The sequence below is a fragment of the Camelus bactrianus genome, chromosome 5, assembly GCF_048773025.1.
Source record: "Camelus bactrianus isolate YW-2024 breed Bactrian camel chromosome 5, ASM4877302v1, whole genome shotgun sequence".
NCBI lineage: Eukaryota > Metazoa > Chordata > Mammalia > Artiodactyla > Camelidae > Camelus > Camelus bactrianus.
Genome location: NC_133543.1, coordinates 78,530,111 through 78,547,711, shown reverse-complemented (window position 1 = coordinate 78,547,711; position 17,601 = coordinate 78,530,111). Strand labels below are relative to the sequence as shown.

General features: G+C 38.2%; 1 protein-coding gene across 1 annotated transcript; it reads left to right on the top strand.

Moving 5' to 3' along the window:
• The first annotated feature begins 3,964 nt into the window (after window positions 1–3,964).
• Window positions 3,965–17,601, top strand: BZW1 (basic leucine zipper and W2 domains 1). Its single transcript, XM_010971886.3, has 12 exons — window positions 3,965–4,114; window positions 5,345–5,418; window positions 7,760–7,936; window positions 9,963–10,057; window positions 10,845–10,910; window positions 11,526–11,661; window positions 12,495–12,604; window positions 12,753–12,923; window positions 13,227–13,373; window positions 14,067–14,205; window positions 15,436–15,558; window positions 15,914–17,601. The coding sequence occupies exons 2-12, from the start codon at window positions 5,355–5,357 to the stop codon at window positions 15,943–15,945; spliced, it is 1,260 nt and encodes a 419-aa protein (XP_010970188.1). The 5' UTR covers window positions 3,965–4,114; window positions 5,345–5,354; the 3' UTR covers window positions 15,946–17,601.

Genomic DNA, 17,601 nt, shown 5'->3' with positions numbered 1-17,601 from the left:
CTTCTCCAACTTCATAGTGATGGAGGAACTCATTGGACACACTAACAGCACTATTAAGACTCAATTGGAAAAAAATTTTTTTTGGCCTCCATATATCTTGGCCAAAAGCACTGCAGTTGGTCTTTCTAAATCTAAGCTCTATGCCTTCTAGTTCGGAACTCATAAACTCTCACCATTTGAGAGAGTCACAGACACTCCATTATTACTTCTATGAAAAATAAGCATGTTTTGGTAGTGTCTTTCCACAGGCACTCTTAGGAGACAAACACCTTAAGCATCATACCTTGAAACCTGGAGATTTTGTCTTTGGGTAAAAATACCTCCAGAAGACCTCACTGGGTAGGGCCTTTTAAGTACTACTAACCAACACTTGTGCCACCAAAGTCCAGGGAACAGACTCTTAGATTCACATGACACACTGAAGAAAGCACCAAACTCTGACTGGAACTGCAAATCATCTGTGACCTGAAAGTAAAGATTTTCCAGAATTGAAGCAGATGACATTTAATGAGACAGCTTTCCCAAGATATCCAGACCGGGCCTGTTGGAAGTGTGTTGCCAAACCTCTGATGAGGACTTAATACTTCAGATAATCTCCAACATCTATTATCTTGACAACATATGGACATTAGATAAGAACTGCTTCAGAGCTCTCCCTCAAACATGACCTCAGTAGGTTTCCAATCCTTGTGCTTTCCCTCCAAGATGAGACACTACACCCGGGAAAGGTCCTTCCCGGCACTGAGGGTCAAAATGCCATTGAAACTGGGAAACCTGACCCTCAATCAGTGATGCCTTCAGAGAAAGACCTTGATCAAAAGGGAAAACTGTAAAACATTAATAAGCAAAACCTCAGAGTTGGAAGACCAGGAGGAGAAGCTCTCATGGCCTGGGACAATAGCAGAGCCCAAGGATAAGAAAGAATCCTTTTTTCTTAGCAACAACCTCAGCCAGTGAAAAGCCATGGACTCTTTGTTCACTATAGCCCTCCCCACTTCCTTTTCCCCTCTATAAGAGTTCTCCTTCCCTTCCTGTGCCAGGACTTGCATGTGGCTCACCATGGCTGCAGAGCAGTAACTATAATTCTCTGCCGATCCCAGATAAACCTATTTTTGCTGGAGAAATAATGGGCAGTCTATTTGTTGTAGGTGAAAGACACACATAACACATGGATGTATGAGTGTGAGTATATGTGATATAGTGTCTAACCCAGGTTCATCAGCTGTTCTATAATCTTCTCTTCAAAGCATGGGAGTATAAATACTTTTTCCAGGTCATTTTCAACGGGAAGCAATGTGTTTTTCTGAAATAGGCCCTTGGCATCTTCCTAGTTATTGGAATAAAGACTTACTGTTACTTGCCCTTGAAAGAGAAACATCTATCTATTTCTACCACCAAAGTTAAAAGCAATATCAAGTTCACATGTTGCAACTAGCACCTTTCATCTAACTAGGTCAAAATTTTTAATCCAAAAGTGGATTGGGGATCTTGCAGCAAAGGCAGAGTGAAGTGGTCAGCAAATCTTCTCTCCAAAAAAACTATAAAACTGGGCAAAATTGTCCAAAACTACCAATTCAGGACTCTAGAAATCAACCAAAGGGCAACAACAAATTTAGAAATGTTTATTCATGAAAAACTGCTAAACCTTGGATAAGAATAGGGGCTCTGTGGCATTCTTGTCTGGAAGGAAATAATAAAGATCAGAGTGGAAATTAATGAAGTAAAACAAAAGATAGAAAAAAATCAACGAAAACTAAAAATTTTGTTTCTTTGAAAACATCAACAAATTGATAAATATATCAGTAAATCTATACTGACCCCCCCAAAAAAAGAGAAAGAAAACACAAATTACCAAAATCAGGAATGAAACAAGAGACATCACTGCCAACTTCAGAGATACTAAGATGATTTATAATAGAATATTATGAATAACGTTATGCCAACAAATTAGACGATTTAGATGAAATGACAAATTCTTAGACATAATTACCAAAGTTGACTCATGAAGAAATAGAAACTCTGAACAGATCTAAAACAAGCAGAGGCACTGAAGTATTATCTAAAAATCTTCCCACAGAGGAAAGCCCAGGCCCATGTAAATTTCATCAAATATTTTGAAAATAATACTAAGCCCACACAAATGTTATGAAGAATGCCAGAAGTGATCACTAAAATATGCTCATTCATGAAATAAATCATGAATAAATCAACGTAGGTAATTCAATCTGGCCTATCAATCATGAAAGTTCCAAAATACTTTTTAATCATAAGATGCTGTCTTGAATGTTGCTAATACTGTGCCAAAACCTTTATTATTTACAGCTGGAGTCTGCAAGTTTAGCAAGTTTAGAATTCTTAACTGAGCCCTGAACGTCTGAAAAATAAAGTCTTATAGAGCACTAACAAAACAAAAGCCAATATGAGGCTGGGCCTTGTCTTATGAGTCATTTCCGCCAAGATCTGATTTATTCCTCCTCTCCTTAAGGTCATCAGTTACACTAGTACAACATTTATCAAATAGGAGCAGAATGTATTGTTAGGAACTTCAATCAGTTCAAGGATACCAGTAACAACGCTACAAACAAATCTGGAGCCCCATTTATGAGAGTTAGAAAAGTCTTAACTATCATGTAAAGCATTGGTACTGTGTTTTACGAAGAGGTTAAGTGACTCGTGAAATCACAAAAATAACGAGGGACTAGATCTTCCTTTAGATGTCTATTGTCCTGCAAACCTACAAGAAAACCAGCTTGAACTTATCACCTTTTCTCCTCCATAGTCAAGTCTATGATCGTGATATAAGTACCAATAATTTGGGGGAGGAAAAAAAAAACTCTGAGAAAGTAATTTTCCATGAAGTAGGTACAGGGAGTAAAGGTCGGACTGTTAAGGAAAATAAGTCAATTAATATAGACTAATTTACCTAAATGTTTGATAAGGAAGGGAAGCAGGGTCCAGAAAAGGTGATTTTAGGGACAAACATTGCTTTTGAGGTTTCTCTATCTAGTAGGTAGGAGAAGCGTAAGGAATCACATAGAAAGGCAAACTCCTAAGGTGTAAACAGAATTAAAAATGAGGCTAGATCCTGGAGACACTCTGCATCACTATTTGTACACGTTTTTAATGTCCACAGTGCTTCACACACACACACACACACAATCTTATCTCCCCCAGCTCTCTGATAATACATCCTCTAATTCAGTGGTTCTCAAATGTGGTTCCTAGACCAGCTGCATCAAGTATCACAGGGAACTTGTTAGAAATGCACATTCTTGGGTCCCACACCAGATCTACATAATCTCTGCGGGCGAGGCCCAGCAATGTGTTTTAAGAAGTCCTCCAGGGGATTCTGATGCTCTCCAAGTCCCCAGAACCACCGCACTCAAGAGGGAACTAGAGACCACTGCCAGGATGGCAGCCGCAGTCGGAGGGTCGAATTTCCTTCAGACCCCTATCAGGATCTTCCTCGCTCCTAAGGGAAGGAGTGCACGAAGCCACCCTGCCAGCACCGCAGAGCAACGTTGCCCTGCTTGGGACTTAGCCTGAGCAAGTACTGCCAATCCCGGCCGGAGTGGAAGCCAGGTGTGGAACCCTTACCAAACTCGACCTCGGCCCAAGAAGGACCCGAGCTCCCCCGCCCTCGGGCTCCGACTTCCGGCGCTGGAAGAGGGGGTCGGTGGGGAAGGGACTCGAGGCGGACGTGTCCAACTTCCTCGGCTCTGGCAGGGGTGGTGGGGGATATTCATTCTCCCAAACCCCTCCATGTGCTCGCTAAGAGGCTGGATGACACGGTGGTGGAAGAAAGATGGGCTAGTCTAGGATAAGTGTCTGGGAAACCTGGAATCCAATAAGGGTATAAAGAAACCTTGAAAACCCTTCTCGTTTTCTTTGCCTTCTTTCCCACCCCAGGCCCCAAAGCCGCGATCAGGGAGGGGTAGGGGAGGACACCGGAGGAAGAAATCTCGCGATAGGAGGCCGGCCGGGGCGGGGGCTTCACCTCTTCCCTCCTCCTCCTCCTCCGCCTCCTCGCGTTAGTTCCGGTAGCAGAGGAGACACCACCGCAGTTGCTGCCACCTCGGGGATTTCTGGCTCTTTTCTCTTCGCCTTAAATTCGGTAAGGCGCGGGATCCGCCGCCTTGGGCCAAGGTTATGGTCCCTCGTCCCCGGGCAGAGGGTGAGGGAGGCGGCAGGTCTTGTGCGGCCCGGCTTGGGTAGGCCCGGGCGGAGGCCGCCGCAGGAGGCCAGGCCGGATCCGGGGCCTGGATTCCGGGGTCGGGGCTGCCGCCTCAGCTGGGAGGCAGAGGGGCGGCTGCCCGGGCCGGAACGTGGGGCCCGAGTGTGCCCTGGGGCGCCAGAGGCAGAGACAGTGGGGGAGGCAGGCCCCTCTCCGGCCCTGCCCGGCCTGGGTAACAAAGCCGCCGCGGCCTCTGTTGGGTGATGTACGCGTGGTGGGTTCCGGCGGGCGGGGCGGAGGAGCCGCCACCACCACTGCGGCCGCCTCCAGCGCCGCTGCTTTCGCTGGAGGGCGGGCGGATGTACGGGGCGGCTGGGCCCCCGGCGCGAAGCGCCTCGGCGCTTGTGGTCCGCTCGTTGCGGCGGCCGCCACCGCCAACGACGGGGTCAGTGAAGAAGGGGCTGCGAGCGAGGAGCAGCCCCCACGGCGCCCGGCCGAGGCCAAGGGGGTCCTGGGCGGGGGCAGGTTGTCTGTTGCTCGGGCGGGAGGCCCCGGAGGGGTTTGATAGGGAGATAAGCGCCTGGGGAGGAGGCTTGGATTGTAGGATATAGGGCGAAGGAGGCTAGGCCTGCTCTCTGCTCATTTTGCAGGCTGGAGTGGCTGCAAGCGGCCGCTGCGGTCATGGGCACGATTTGAGGGTAGGGTGTTGCTGCTCATAAACAGGTCCCGCAACTGAGGGCATTCGCCTTTTGACAATGTCTTTAAATTGACATACATGTTTTGGATACCTCTTGACTATGGTGGTCGTCTCTGTTAGTCCTCTGTGGGGCTTAGAAGTAGTGGAAGATGTAGGTGAATTTAAAGAGGAACCAGGAAGAGGGTAAACTGCTTATAATGGGCTGTTTTGCCACCATTCTCTTGCTCTGTAAAGTCATTTGAAAGTGTACTTCACGTTTCATCTTTAAAGGGTTTTTGTCTGGAGAAATGCAGGTTTTGAACTTATATTTAATTCAGGCAAATGTAATTCTTTGTGCCTGCCCAGGTCTGTTGCTAGGCTGAAAGTGTATGTTCTGTGTGGTTTATATGTGACTACGCTGAGGTTTGATGCTTTGTTTCTAAAATGAATGTTATGGCACTGGTATTTTTAAGGCCTTATTTTTCCCCTTCCAGGGTGTCTTTTATGAATAATCAAAAGCAGCAAAAGCCAACGCTATCAGGCCAGCGTTTTAAAACCAGAAAAAGAGGTAAATATTTATGTTTTAATAATCTCTCTCTTCAAGCCTTCGGGATAACTTTCATGTCTTGGTTTCTCCTGCAGACTATTGCTTACTACTAAAACCTGAAGTGAAAATACCAGGAAGGAACTTGAACTTCTTCTAGTTCACTGCCATTTTAGATATACCCTTAGTATTTCTACTGCTTTTCCAAGCCTTTAAGATTTTTGGTGTCAACTTATATATATCTAAACAGGCTAGTGAATTATCTTTTTACTGTGAAGATGAAGGGGCTCTAAAAAAGCATGGCTTGTGTTTTCACTAGCTAAGTTTCATTTAAACAAACTTTAGCTTGAGGGAAAGGGTTAATTTAATAAAAGAAGAGCTCCTAACGTGATTACTAGTTTGACCCAAACTTTGTGAAGATTTGTGAGAGAAAAGTCAAACTTTAACCCATGGAAGTTAATACTGGAACAGAGTTCACATTGCAGTCTTTTGAAACTATTTCCTCACAGACTTAGTAAGAAAAGTACAAGAATTACATTAACTACTTAATATAGTTGGTACTTAGATGAGTATTGAATTCTGTAGTAAGGCACTGCACTAGTTATACAAAGTTAAATATGTGGTCTCAGATATATTTTATATTGGGTTTAATATTTTCCCCTCAAACTTTACAGTGTTGTTGCTCAAAAGCACATATTGACCTTATCTTACAGGAAACTTTGAGGAAATAGAGAACTGGGTTGGCTACTGGTTATAAATTGTGTTTTTCTACCCTGTGTGGCAGACACTTTGAGATATGTATTACAAAATCTTTTATAATCTCTGGTTGTCATCTGCCCTACTTATAGCAGGGAGACCAAGGAATGATTTGATCCTAGTCTTTGCAGTTTCATTTAGATTTGAGCCAGTAAATTTTCTCAAGAAGAGGAATAGAAGTTGGGAACCAGAGGAATTCAGCAGTAATGGGGGAAGTCTGTATCCGCAAACAGTGGATTATTGGTACCGCCTTTGTGTAAATATAGTATCAAGTAGTTTTATTGTTGTTAGTACTGAGAAGAGATGTCACTTCCCCACTTCCAGGTTGAGATCACTCATGGCCTCCTAGTTCTTGATGATTAGGTCCTGACTACAGTGAACAACCATCCTCATTTGCCTGGGACTGAACAGAGTCCCTAGGACATAGGCCTTTCAGTGCTAAAAACAAAGTCCTAGGCAGACAGGGAAGAGTTGGTCACCCTAGTGCTGTGTGGAAATTAAGATATCATCTAACTTAGATAAATCAAACCCTATCCTTGAGTGTGTGATAGCAACTCAGTAAAGGCTAGGGTGTGTACTTACCCATGGCATTGTTCAGCGTGCTTTCTGTTTTATTTATGTGATTTAATACTCACAACAACTTTGAGGGGAGGGCATAGCTCAACTGGTAGAGTGCATGCTTAGCATACACAAGGTCCTGGGTTCAATCCCCAGTACCTCCCCTAAAAATAAAAAAATAAACCTAATTACCTCTCCCCCCCAAAGAAGATTAAAATTTAAAAAAAAATTTTCAAATACTCACAACAACTTTATGGGATAGATACTAGTCTTAATCACCATTTTACAGTAGGGAAGTTTAGGCATGAAGAATGAGGTTAGTTGCTCAGCTTCAGACAGTTAAATGGTGATCATGATTTGAATCAGGCAGTTTGCTGCACAGTATAATCTCTTCATGGCTCAACTTCTCTGGCCTTCAATTTCCCTTCTGAGTAATGGGAACAAATATCTACTGAGGGTAGATTTACTTTAGTTTTTGTCATATATTGAGTATTGAATAAATGTACTTTGTAACAATACCTTAATAAGTACTAAGTGAGTGAATTTTTTTTTTAAAGTAGAGTGTTACAAGCATTTAAAGAAAATCAAGAGCTCCAGTTTTTGAACAAAATTTCACTCAGGAATAAAATTTACCTGAGGTGAAGAAGATGTCCTAGATTTCAGAAAAGCTCAGAGGCAATGGAAGAGCATTCCAGGTAGAAATTATCTCCTGGCAGTAGGAACACACTAGCTCATTTAGCTGACTTACGAGTCTTGTGTGAAAAAATAGTGGGAGAAAAGCCACACACGTCTTGTGATTAGGCAGTCCTGCCTTGCATTTGCAAAGGTGGAACTTGCAAGGGATGTGCGTTTAGTCTTCTGTTGTGTTTGCTCATATTTCAGGTCTTGGGTAATCTAGGTAGTGTTTGTTTTCTCCAGCTGTTGAAATAAGTGAAATTGTGATGAATGTGGTTAATGTATTCAGTAGTTATAGCTTCATAAAGTTGTGATTTCATGGCATTTTGGTAAGCCTTTTAATCTAAAACTAAATCTTTTGGGGTTTCTCCCCCAGATGAAAAAGAGAGGTTTGACCCTACTCAGTTTCAAGACTGTATTATTCAAGGCTTAACTGAAACTGGTACTGATTTGGAAGCAGTAGCAAAGTTTCTTGATGCTTCTGGAGCAAAACTTGATTACCGCCGATATGCAGAAACACTCTTTGACATTCTGGTGGCTGGTGGAATGCTGGGTAAGTGTCTGGGTTTTGTGGGGAATGTGATGTATGGAGATTATGTAGAATCCAGGATATGAACTATTTGACAGGCGTATCAAGTTGGGGTGGCTTTGTTTCTGTTTGTTTTACCCCCTTACGATTTTTCCTTTTTTTTCTTCTCAAATTATGGTAAATTTGCAGATTGCCTTGCTCTGTCTAGCTTTATATTTGAAATCCATTACAGAACCATACCATTTGGGGAAGACTTTTCTGTCTGATAGCTAATTCCCCACAGCATCCCCCTGTGCTTTTTCCAACTTGTGTTTGTACAACTCCCAGTTAATGAAGAAACCACTATTTCTTGTCCTGTGTTACCAAATACTTCTATACAGTCAGTCCGCCATGTCCAAAGGTTCCGCATCCATGGATTCAACCAACTGTGGATCAGAAATACCGGGTGGCGGGATGGTGTTCAGAAAGTTCCAAAAAGCAAAACTTGAATTTCCCGCAGTCTGGGCAACTATTTACATAGCATTTACATTGTATTAGGTATTATAAGTAACCTAGAGACGGTTTAAAGTATACAGAAGGATGTGTGTACGTTATATGAAGATATGCCGTTTTATTTAAGAGACTTGAGCATCTGCAGATTTTGGTATCCACGTGGGTTCTAGAACCAATCCAGGATGACTATATATCTGAAGACTGTAATCCTGCAGCTGTCAGTATATTAGCCACTAGCCACATGTGGCTATCAATCACTTAGAATGTGGCTAGTCCAAATTGAGATGTACTGAAAATGTAAAATATACATTGGATTTTAAAAGACAGTATTAAAAAGAATGTAAGATATCTCAGTAATATTTTGAATACTGAGATGTTAAAATCATATTTTTCATGTGTTGAGTTAAAGTATATTAAAGTTAATTTCACGTTTTATTTTTAATACGTCTACTAGAAGATTTGAGATTACATTATATGGCTCACATTATACTTCTGTTGCGTAGCACTGCTCTTACTCCTGCCTTCACCCTCAACAGATATCTTAACAGAATGTGCTACTTACTTATGTACCTTCAAATGGTGATAGTAATTTCATTTCCATAGCTCTTTTAAGGTATTTCAAAATGTTCTTACAGTAACATTGTATTGAACCTCACAGTCAAGCTGATAGCATCAGAACTCTATTTGTATACATGCAGAATGGAGGCTTAGACAGGCTTCTCTGGTTTACATGCAGTCAAACAATTGCTTGGTGGTGGAACTGGGAACTTAATGTTCATATGTTCTGATGCCTGGTCTAATGAGTATCCCTTTTATTGTAGTACCATTTTATGGTAAGAAATGGGAAACGTGTCTATTTTCTATTCATAATGCTGTTATCAATAAGCCACTTTTTAAAATTCTTTTTAAAGAATCTGTTTTAGTAAGGAGTTTTTCAAATATAGCCTAAGAGACTAGGTTAATGAATTTCTGATGTTACCCAACTTCAGTTTTTAACAATCTTCATCCATCTATGCCCCCACTGACTTCATCTCCTCTCCACACGCCCCCCCCCCCGTATTTTAAAGTATACATCAGATATCATTTTATCCATAAATACTTACAAATGTGTCTAGAAGATAAAGTCTTTAATTTGAGGATTTGTATAGCCCGGCCTCTTTGGAAGCTTCTAAAAGGTGGTTTCCTATATGGAACGTCAAAACCAACTCTGAACATCTCCACTTGAGTGAAGATTTGGCACTGCTGAATTAATCTAGTGAGTTCCATTGGGTTGCTAAAGAGGGTTATTTTGTTTATTCCAGTAAATTGTTTTCACTTTATTCATACATATTGAACTATTGGGAAATTGACTTATAATAAATAAATTAAAATTACCATTTTATTTTATGAGAATCTTTACAGATGATAAGATTGAATAGTTGTACACAGATGTTGAACTGTACTGCTGTACACCTGAACCGTAAAAATAAAAAACTGAATTTTTTTTAAAAAGTAAGATTGAAATAATTACTAATTTTAAATGAAGGTCTTCACAAATTTTTTGTGAAATATACCTTAGCCCCAGGTGGTACACTGGCAGATGACATGATGCGTACAGATGTCTGTGTGTTCGCAGCACAAGAAGACCTAGAGACCATGCAAGCATTTGCTCAGGTAAACCAAACTTCATGTAATTATTGCAGTTAGCTATTATCCATCTGACTAGTATTCAAGGAATAGTCTACTTTTAAGAGGTCACAGGTAGAAGGTTAAAGGAATTTGAGCTGAAGGTTTAGAGATGTTCTTGGCACAGTATGATGATATAGAAACTTAAAATGTGTTGAGGAAAACAAAGTAGAAAAAAATTGAATTAGCTCTCCTTTTCCTATTTGTCCCTCTAGAATTAATTCATTTTTAAGAAAAAGTCAAGCTGAAAAAGGAAAATCAGTTCCCTGTAGTGATTTTCATCACTGAATTATTCTGCATATAGCTTTTTAAAGGTGAATGAGTTATAGGGAGATTAGCTTATTAGTCAAAAATTTCATTTGAAAGTTTCATACACAGTTATGCTTGTGTTACTATAAGCAAAGAATTCAAGTACATCTAACCTTAGGTATTGTTGTCTATGTCATTAGGAAAGTAGAACTGTATTTTATGATCTTATTCTGTTAATATCCTATAAATGTGTAAATGACTTGTATTTGAGCAATAATTAGTCCATGCTTTATTTAATATTTGGCAGTAAAAGTCTCTTGCCTGGCGGTGATTAAAGTGTTAACAGTATTGTGGTGTTTGGGAGCTGGCAGACTTCTCAAGCTAGTTAAACATCTGATGAAAGGTTCACTTCTTTGCTGTTATAGAGATACTGTGGGAGAAATCTCAGCGGCCCTGACCTAGATCTTTTAGGAATCTGACATTTATACATATGGAGTTATCATTCAGTTCCTTTACATTCTTACAGGTTTTTAACAAGTTAATCAGGCGCTACAAATACCTGGAGAAAGGTTTTGAAGATGAAGTAAAAAAGGTATGAGCAGCAGTATGCTTTGTGAAAAACAAAAGGTTGCAATCAGAAGGGAATGCTAAATCCTAATTCTTCCATGGATTTGAGATAATTTTAGATATTTAGGTAGGCTGTCTCTGAAATTTGGGGGTATATCATTTAGTTTAATTGCTGTACACTGTGTCTTATCTCTATATCCAATCAAGTGGCAAAGGGGTAAAACTCAAAGTGGGGTTGGTTCAGAAGACGAGGGTAGCAGATCAGAACTAAACACATTGAGAAAGAGAAGTTTAACACACTTGTTCTTTGAGTCTTAAATATTCTACATGTAAGTGCACAGAAAACTTGGTAATGTTAATAGTAAAATTTAATGAGTACAAGGCATTGTTCTATTATTTTATTTAACATTCACAAAAACCCTGTGTGACAGGTTTTATTGCCCATATTTACATATGAGGAAACTGGGGTAGAGGTTGAGTAACTTGCCCAAGATCACTCAGCTAGTGAGTATTAGAACTGAGATACAAACTTGGATGGTCAGACCCCAGAGCCCACATTTGTAACCAATATGGTATGTTTTACTGCTGCTCTTTATATAATGCAGTTGCTCTTTTAACCCTTAATTCTTTACTTTTATAGCTGCTGCTGTTCTTAAAGGGTTTTTCAGAGTCGGAGAGGAACAAGCTGGCTATGTTGACTGGTGTTCTTCTGGCTAATGGAACACTTAATGCATCCATTCTTAATAGCCTTTATAATGAGAATTTGGTTAAAGAAGGTAATAAACCTTTAATAAAGGGTGATCTTTAGTTGGCTGAGGGTCAGGTAGATAAGAGTATAAACGATGAACTGATAAAAAAGATACATAGTTTATATGGATTTGACTTGTGTAATAGTCTTAGTTTTTGACTATCCTTAAATTTAATTGGTTCATTTCAACTCATTAGTCATTTAATGTATACTTTGGACATCTAGGCTTAATGGCTTTCTTTAGACATACAGCATATATCCAGGATCTAGACAAAATGTGATTATAAAGTAAAAATAGAAATGCTGTAGAAACCTAGAGAGGGGTTAATCCCAGTTGGGAGACTTGGGAACATCCTTAATGGAGAAAGTGACACTGGGGAGAATGGCGAGCTGAAAAGGACAGAAAGTTCCCTTTTGTGATTTCTACAGTTAAATTATTCTTTACAGTAATTTAAAAGCTAGTCTTTTTTACTGCTTAGAATACTGAGTATTTAACATGCCTTATTTTAATTCTCACAACAACCCTGTCAAGTGTAAGAACTGTTACCCTTATTTTATACATCACAAAGCAGTTTAACTATCGCTTTGCTGTATATATGAAACTAACATTGTAAATCAGAACTTCAATAAAAAAATTGTTTTAAATTCTATAAAAAGGAAACAGTTTAACTTGACTAACAATATACAACTAGCAAAATTGGAGTTTAATGGTAAGCAGTGGCAAGGGAATATTCTAGTGTTAAGTTTGGGGATAAAGTGAATAATCCCATGTGGTGGAACCTTGGAAGGAGGAAATGGGGAGATAACAGTAGTTGAAATCCAGGAAAGTATTTCTGTTGAGTAAGCTCTTTTGTTCTACAGGGGTTTCAGCAGCTTTTGCTGTAAAGCTCTTTAAATCATGGATAAATGAGAAAGATATCAATGCAGTAGCTGCAAGTCTTCGAAAAGTGAGCATGGATAACAGACTGATGGTTTGTAACTTTTTACTCTTCACATTCTTGCCAATACTTTAGGAAAATGTAATAGACAACTTTCCCATTTTTAATCTGTGAAAGGAGGAAAAGTGTTTTTCTTAATCTGATTTGAAGACCATTTAACCAGGTCACATTTTCTTTTCAGGAACTTTTTCCTGCCAATAAACAAAGCGTTGAACACTTCACGAAGTATTTCACTGAGGCAGGCTTGAAAGAGCTTTCAGAATATGTTCGGAATCAGCAAACCATAGGAGCTCGTAAGGAACTCCAGAAAGAACTTCAAGAACAGATGTCCCGTGGTGATCCATTTAAGGATGTGAGATATTTTTGTTTAAATCATCTTTATATGGCTCATAACATTTGGGGATTTTGTAGGGTGCAAGCCAATGGAAAGACCTTCTGTTTCCGTCTTGATCTTTTCTTAGGTGGTTTGCTAATATGTAATATAAGGTTTGAATTGGAATTCTATCCCTTCTTACTCTGAAAGTTCTGTGATTGTATGTAGTCATTGCTAGTTGCATGGAAAGATGTTCATGCTTTTGTAAAAGGTCTGCATTTGATGTGTGGAGTATATACATATCAGAATGTATTTCTGTACTAAATTTGGGTTCTTTTGCAGATAATTTTGTATGTCAAGGAGGAGATGAAGAAAAACAACATTCCAGAACCCATTGTTATCGGAATAGTGTGGTCCAGTGTAATGAGCACCGTGGAATGGAACAAAAAAGAGGAGCTTGTAGCAGAGCAAGCCATCAAGCACTTGAAGGTATTAAACTGTGCCTTGATAAAACATGATTCTTCTTTAAGTGGGGATAAGTGAACTGTCAGTGTACTTTTTTTTCTAAAAGGGTGTATCACATCCTGTGGTTCCTGGGAATAAACCAGCAGTAAGTAGACAAATAACATATTAACTATTGATGATAACCTTTTGAAAAGTCTGACTTTCTTTGGCTCACAGGTTAAAAACAAATACATGTTTAACAGGGAACTATAGTCAATATCTCATAATAACCTTTAATGAAAAAGAATATGAAAATGAATGTATGTATGTATATACATGACTGGGACATTGTGCTGTACACCAGAAATTGACACATTGTAACTGACTGTACTTCAATTAAAAATTTTAAAAAGAGAATTTTTTTTAAGTAGCTTAAGCTTGCAATTTGGTGTTTGCTTTTGAGAGAATATTGGAAAATAGAAGGATTCTTTTCCTTTTCCCCCCTTTAAAATATTAACATTGTATTGACAGTTATCTGGAATCCTTGGTATAGTATTGCTTTTTGGCTTAGATACTTAGATTTTTCTGCTTTTCTCTTTTTTCCCCCCCAACTTCCACTAAATAGAATATAATTTACAGTGATTGTAAATGATGAGGTATGTTCTGTCTTTTAGGAATTTTGTAATGGATGGTCATTTTACTAAGTGACTCGATCTTTTCTCCCTTCCCTTTAAAAAGCAATACAGCCCTCTACTTGCTGCCTTTACAACTCAAGGTCAGTCTGAGCTGACTCTGTTACTGAAGATTCAGGAGTATTGCTATGACAACATTCATTTCATGAAAGCCTTCCAGAAAATAGTGGTGCTTTTTTATAAAGGTAATTTAAATTTTGAATTTTGTAAATGAATACATTTAATAAAAATCCTAAAAAACTCAAAATAATTCTGAGTAGTCCTCTAAACATCACCCTAAAATATTTTACTCTAATCACAGGACTGAGTTGTCTGCTTGAATTGGGTGCTTTTTAGTACATTACCGTAAAATCATCTCTCAACCTTACTAACAAGTTAAAATCTAAAGCCTTCTTGATGAGGCTTCAAACTTCACTTCCTGTACTCCACCAGTCCCCTTCCCCAGACAGATGATTTTGTTAGTTCCTGTGTTTTAAACTTAAAGATCTACCTGCATCCCCAGAATTTATTTATTTATTTATTTATTTATTTATTTATTTATTTATTTATTTATTTATTTATTTATTTATTTATTTATTTATTTATACATACCCTGTGCTTCGGTGATTATCAGCTTGTATTTAGGTTTCTTTAAAGTATCTATAACCCCTACTTCCTTCACTCTTTAGACTATTTAGAAATAAATCTTAGAAATCTTCATTTAGTTCTGGGAAGATTAATAATTAAATTTTAACTGTAAAATACATGGACTTTTTGCTTTTTAATAAAATCACGGTTAACATTTTCACACCTAAAAATATGAATGAATTATATATCAAATACCCCTGATTATCACAAGATTCCTCAACCTTGGTAATACTGTTTGGGGCTACATAACTCTTTTGTAGGTGACTGTCCTTTGCATTGTAGAGTGTTTAACAGCATCCCTGGCATCTTCCCAGCAGATGCCGGTAGCACCTCTCCCCAGTGTAACAACCAAGAATGTCTATAAACATTGTCAGATGTCCCCAGGGGGTAAAATTGCTTTCAGTTGAGAGGATCCTGGTTTAATAAGGTTGATTTCGTGGTTGTAGGTTCATAAATTGGCCAAATTTTTAAGTGTTTTTCTTTTATTTATTTATTTTTAATTGAAGTAGTGTTGATTTACAGTGTTTTGTTAGTTTCAGGTGTAAAAAAGTTTCTTGATATAGGGTTCCCATTTCATCTTCTCTCCTTTTCTTTAAAAATTAATTTGTTGAAGAAACCAGTTAAGACATTGTTTGTAAGCAGCGAAGATAATTGTTTGTATTTTACTTTTCAAAGGATCTTTTTTGCCACATAGTCATTTGCACCTTAGGAGGTTTCTAACTCTGCCTTAGTTAGAGAAGTACTATGTGAAAACTCCCTGAATGTAAAGGCTGTTCTTTTCTTTATAGCTGAAGTCCTGAGTGAAGAACCCATTCTGAAGTGGTATAAAGATGCACATGTTGCAAAGGGGAAAAGTGTCTTCCTTGAGCAAATGAAAAAGTTCGTAGAGTGGCTCAAAAATGCTGAAGAAGGTAAGTGTTTTCATTTGTGCAGTTTATTTGGTAAAGCCTAAAGACTAATTTTAATGTAGCCAAAAATGTGTCCATGCATGTTTGCCTTTCATTCAGATACCATTTTGTACCTAGAGTACAAATTTTTGTTCATTTATAACAGACCTGCAAAAACTCACTTACTTTAAGGCAGGTGAGGTTCAACCATAATGCTAACATTCTTAGGAAAATTGGAAATTTTGAGAATATTTAATAAATATTTATGGATTTTGAGAGTTAATAAAAGTCCTTAAATAAAAAAGCTTTAAAGTTACAAATGGAAACTTTTGCTTTCTGATATCATGTAATGCTTGACTACATTTTCCCCCTTTTCTAGAATCTGAGTCTGAAGCTGAAGAAGGTGACTGAATTTTGAAACTACACCCTCAGTAAAGCAAACAGGAGTTGTAGATAAAATGTCATGTCTCATGTGTCCTGGTTCTTACATCTTCCTACCTCCCTATATCAAGCATGATATAAGGGCTTTCATGGCAAATTTTATTTTAACTGTTTCTATGGTTACTGGAAATGTTGGCTTTAGTTTCTAAAACCATGTTTGAGGTAGCTATAGGAGCTATAGATTTGAATCTAATGTTGCATTAGTCTTTTTAGTTATCTTCTACCTCCTGTATTTTCTACTGTAATAATGTAATTTAAGGCCTTCCACGATGAACAGTTCACTTTATTCCCTGGGTTTTCTATATGAACAGTTTTCAAGATATGATTTGGTTAAAAATAATTTGTTATAAAAATTCTGTTTGCAAATTAAACTGTAAAAGTATCCAAAGTCTCAGAAAGTAATGATTTGTGTCATAATTTGGTATGCCCAAAGCCCTGCTCATCAATGAAAATCTCATATACAGTAATTGAATTCATTAACATGAATCTTGAGTATTTGGACCATTGTTTGCATGTTAATATTTTCTTGCATTTTTAACCCCAAATGTGCTTGAGCCCAATTGTTTGCTCTCTGATTTTCATTCCTTAAAATGAAGCCATGGAGAACAAACTTGAAAGTGAGGTCTTTGGGAAATTGTATGTGGCAGAGGTGGTGGGAAGAAGAAAATAGAGCTTTTTCCCATTGAGAAACTTCTGCATTCATTTTGTATCTTTCCAGACAAAACATGGGTAATTCTTTTCATACAACCATCTTCAAAGAAAAGTCTTGTCGTTTAAAGTATTAAATTTATCATACACTTAGATTGGTAAGAAAGGACTCATAAAATAGTGTGAGAAAAGCAAATGACTGTACTAAACAACTAAAATTGTTGAAAGAAAAGAAACAACTAAATTGTTGTCAGCATGTTCTAATTGGGACTCTAAATATAACTCCCATTTCCTGTTGGCTTAGAGTATTTGTTGTAAAGAATGAAGTGCGGTGATAACTATATATTCCTACTTGGTCATACTGGACCAGCTTCATTCTCTTCACAAATTTCACTTATGATTTAAGCATCTGGCTATTAACTTACCTAGTTGCCAATTTTTTAAATAGCCATGAGCCAAATATCTCTTCTATACAGTTGATCTATTTATTTTAATGGTTGCCTTTTACTTTCCATCTTTCTTTTCTTGCTGCTACCCATCTTTATATGTAGTTGTTAGAAAAACAAAATGTGGCCAGATTTTTTGGTGGAAAGAATTCATGTTAAAAACGAGTATTTTCACAGTTTTTTGATTGTTGAAAGAAACGAGCTTGGAATAATACCACCAGAGACTGCATGGAAATTGCCCCTTTCAAAGGTGCCATTCTTAAGAGCCAAGAATTTCGTGTTTAAAAACTCATCTTGAGGGAGTAACATGTAATATAGTTTGAAATAAAGGTATTATAACCTTATGAAGAAGAGCATTATAACTGATACCATTGTGAGTGGGGTGAAATTGTTAAATGAATAACTTTGATAAAGCTTTCATGCACAGGCAAAATGTATTCACTAGGTTTCTACATAGTGATCTGCTTTTACTTTGTAACTTGTAGTCCTTAAAAGACTTTTTTAAAAAAAATAAAGTCCATCCTTACACTTA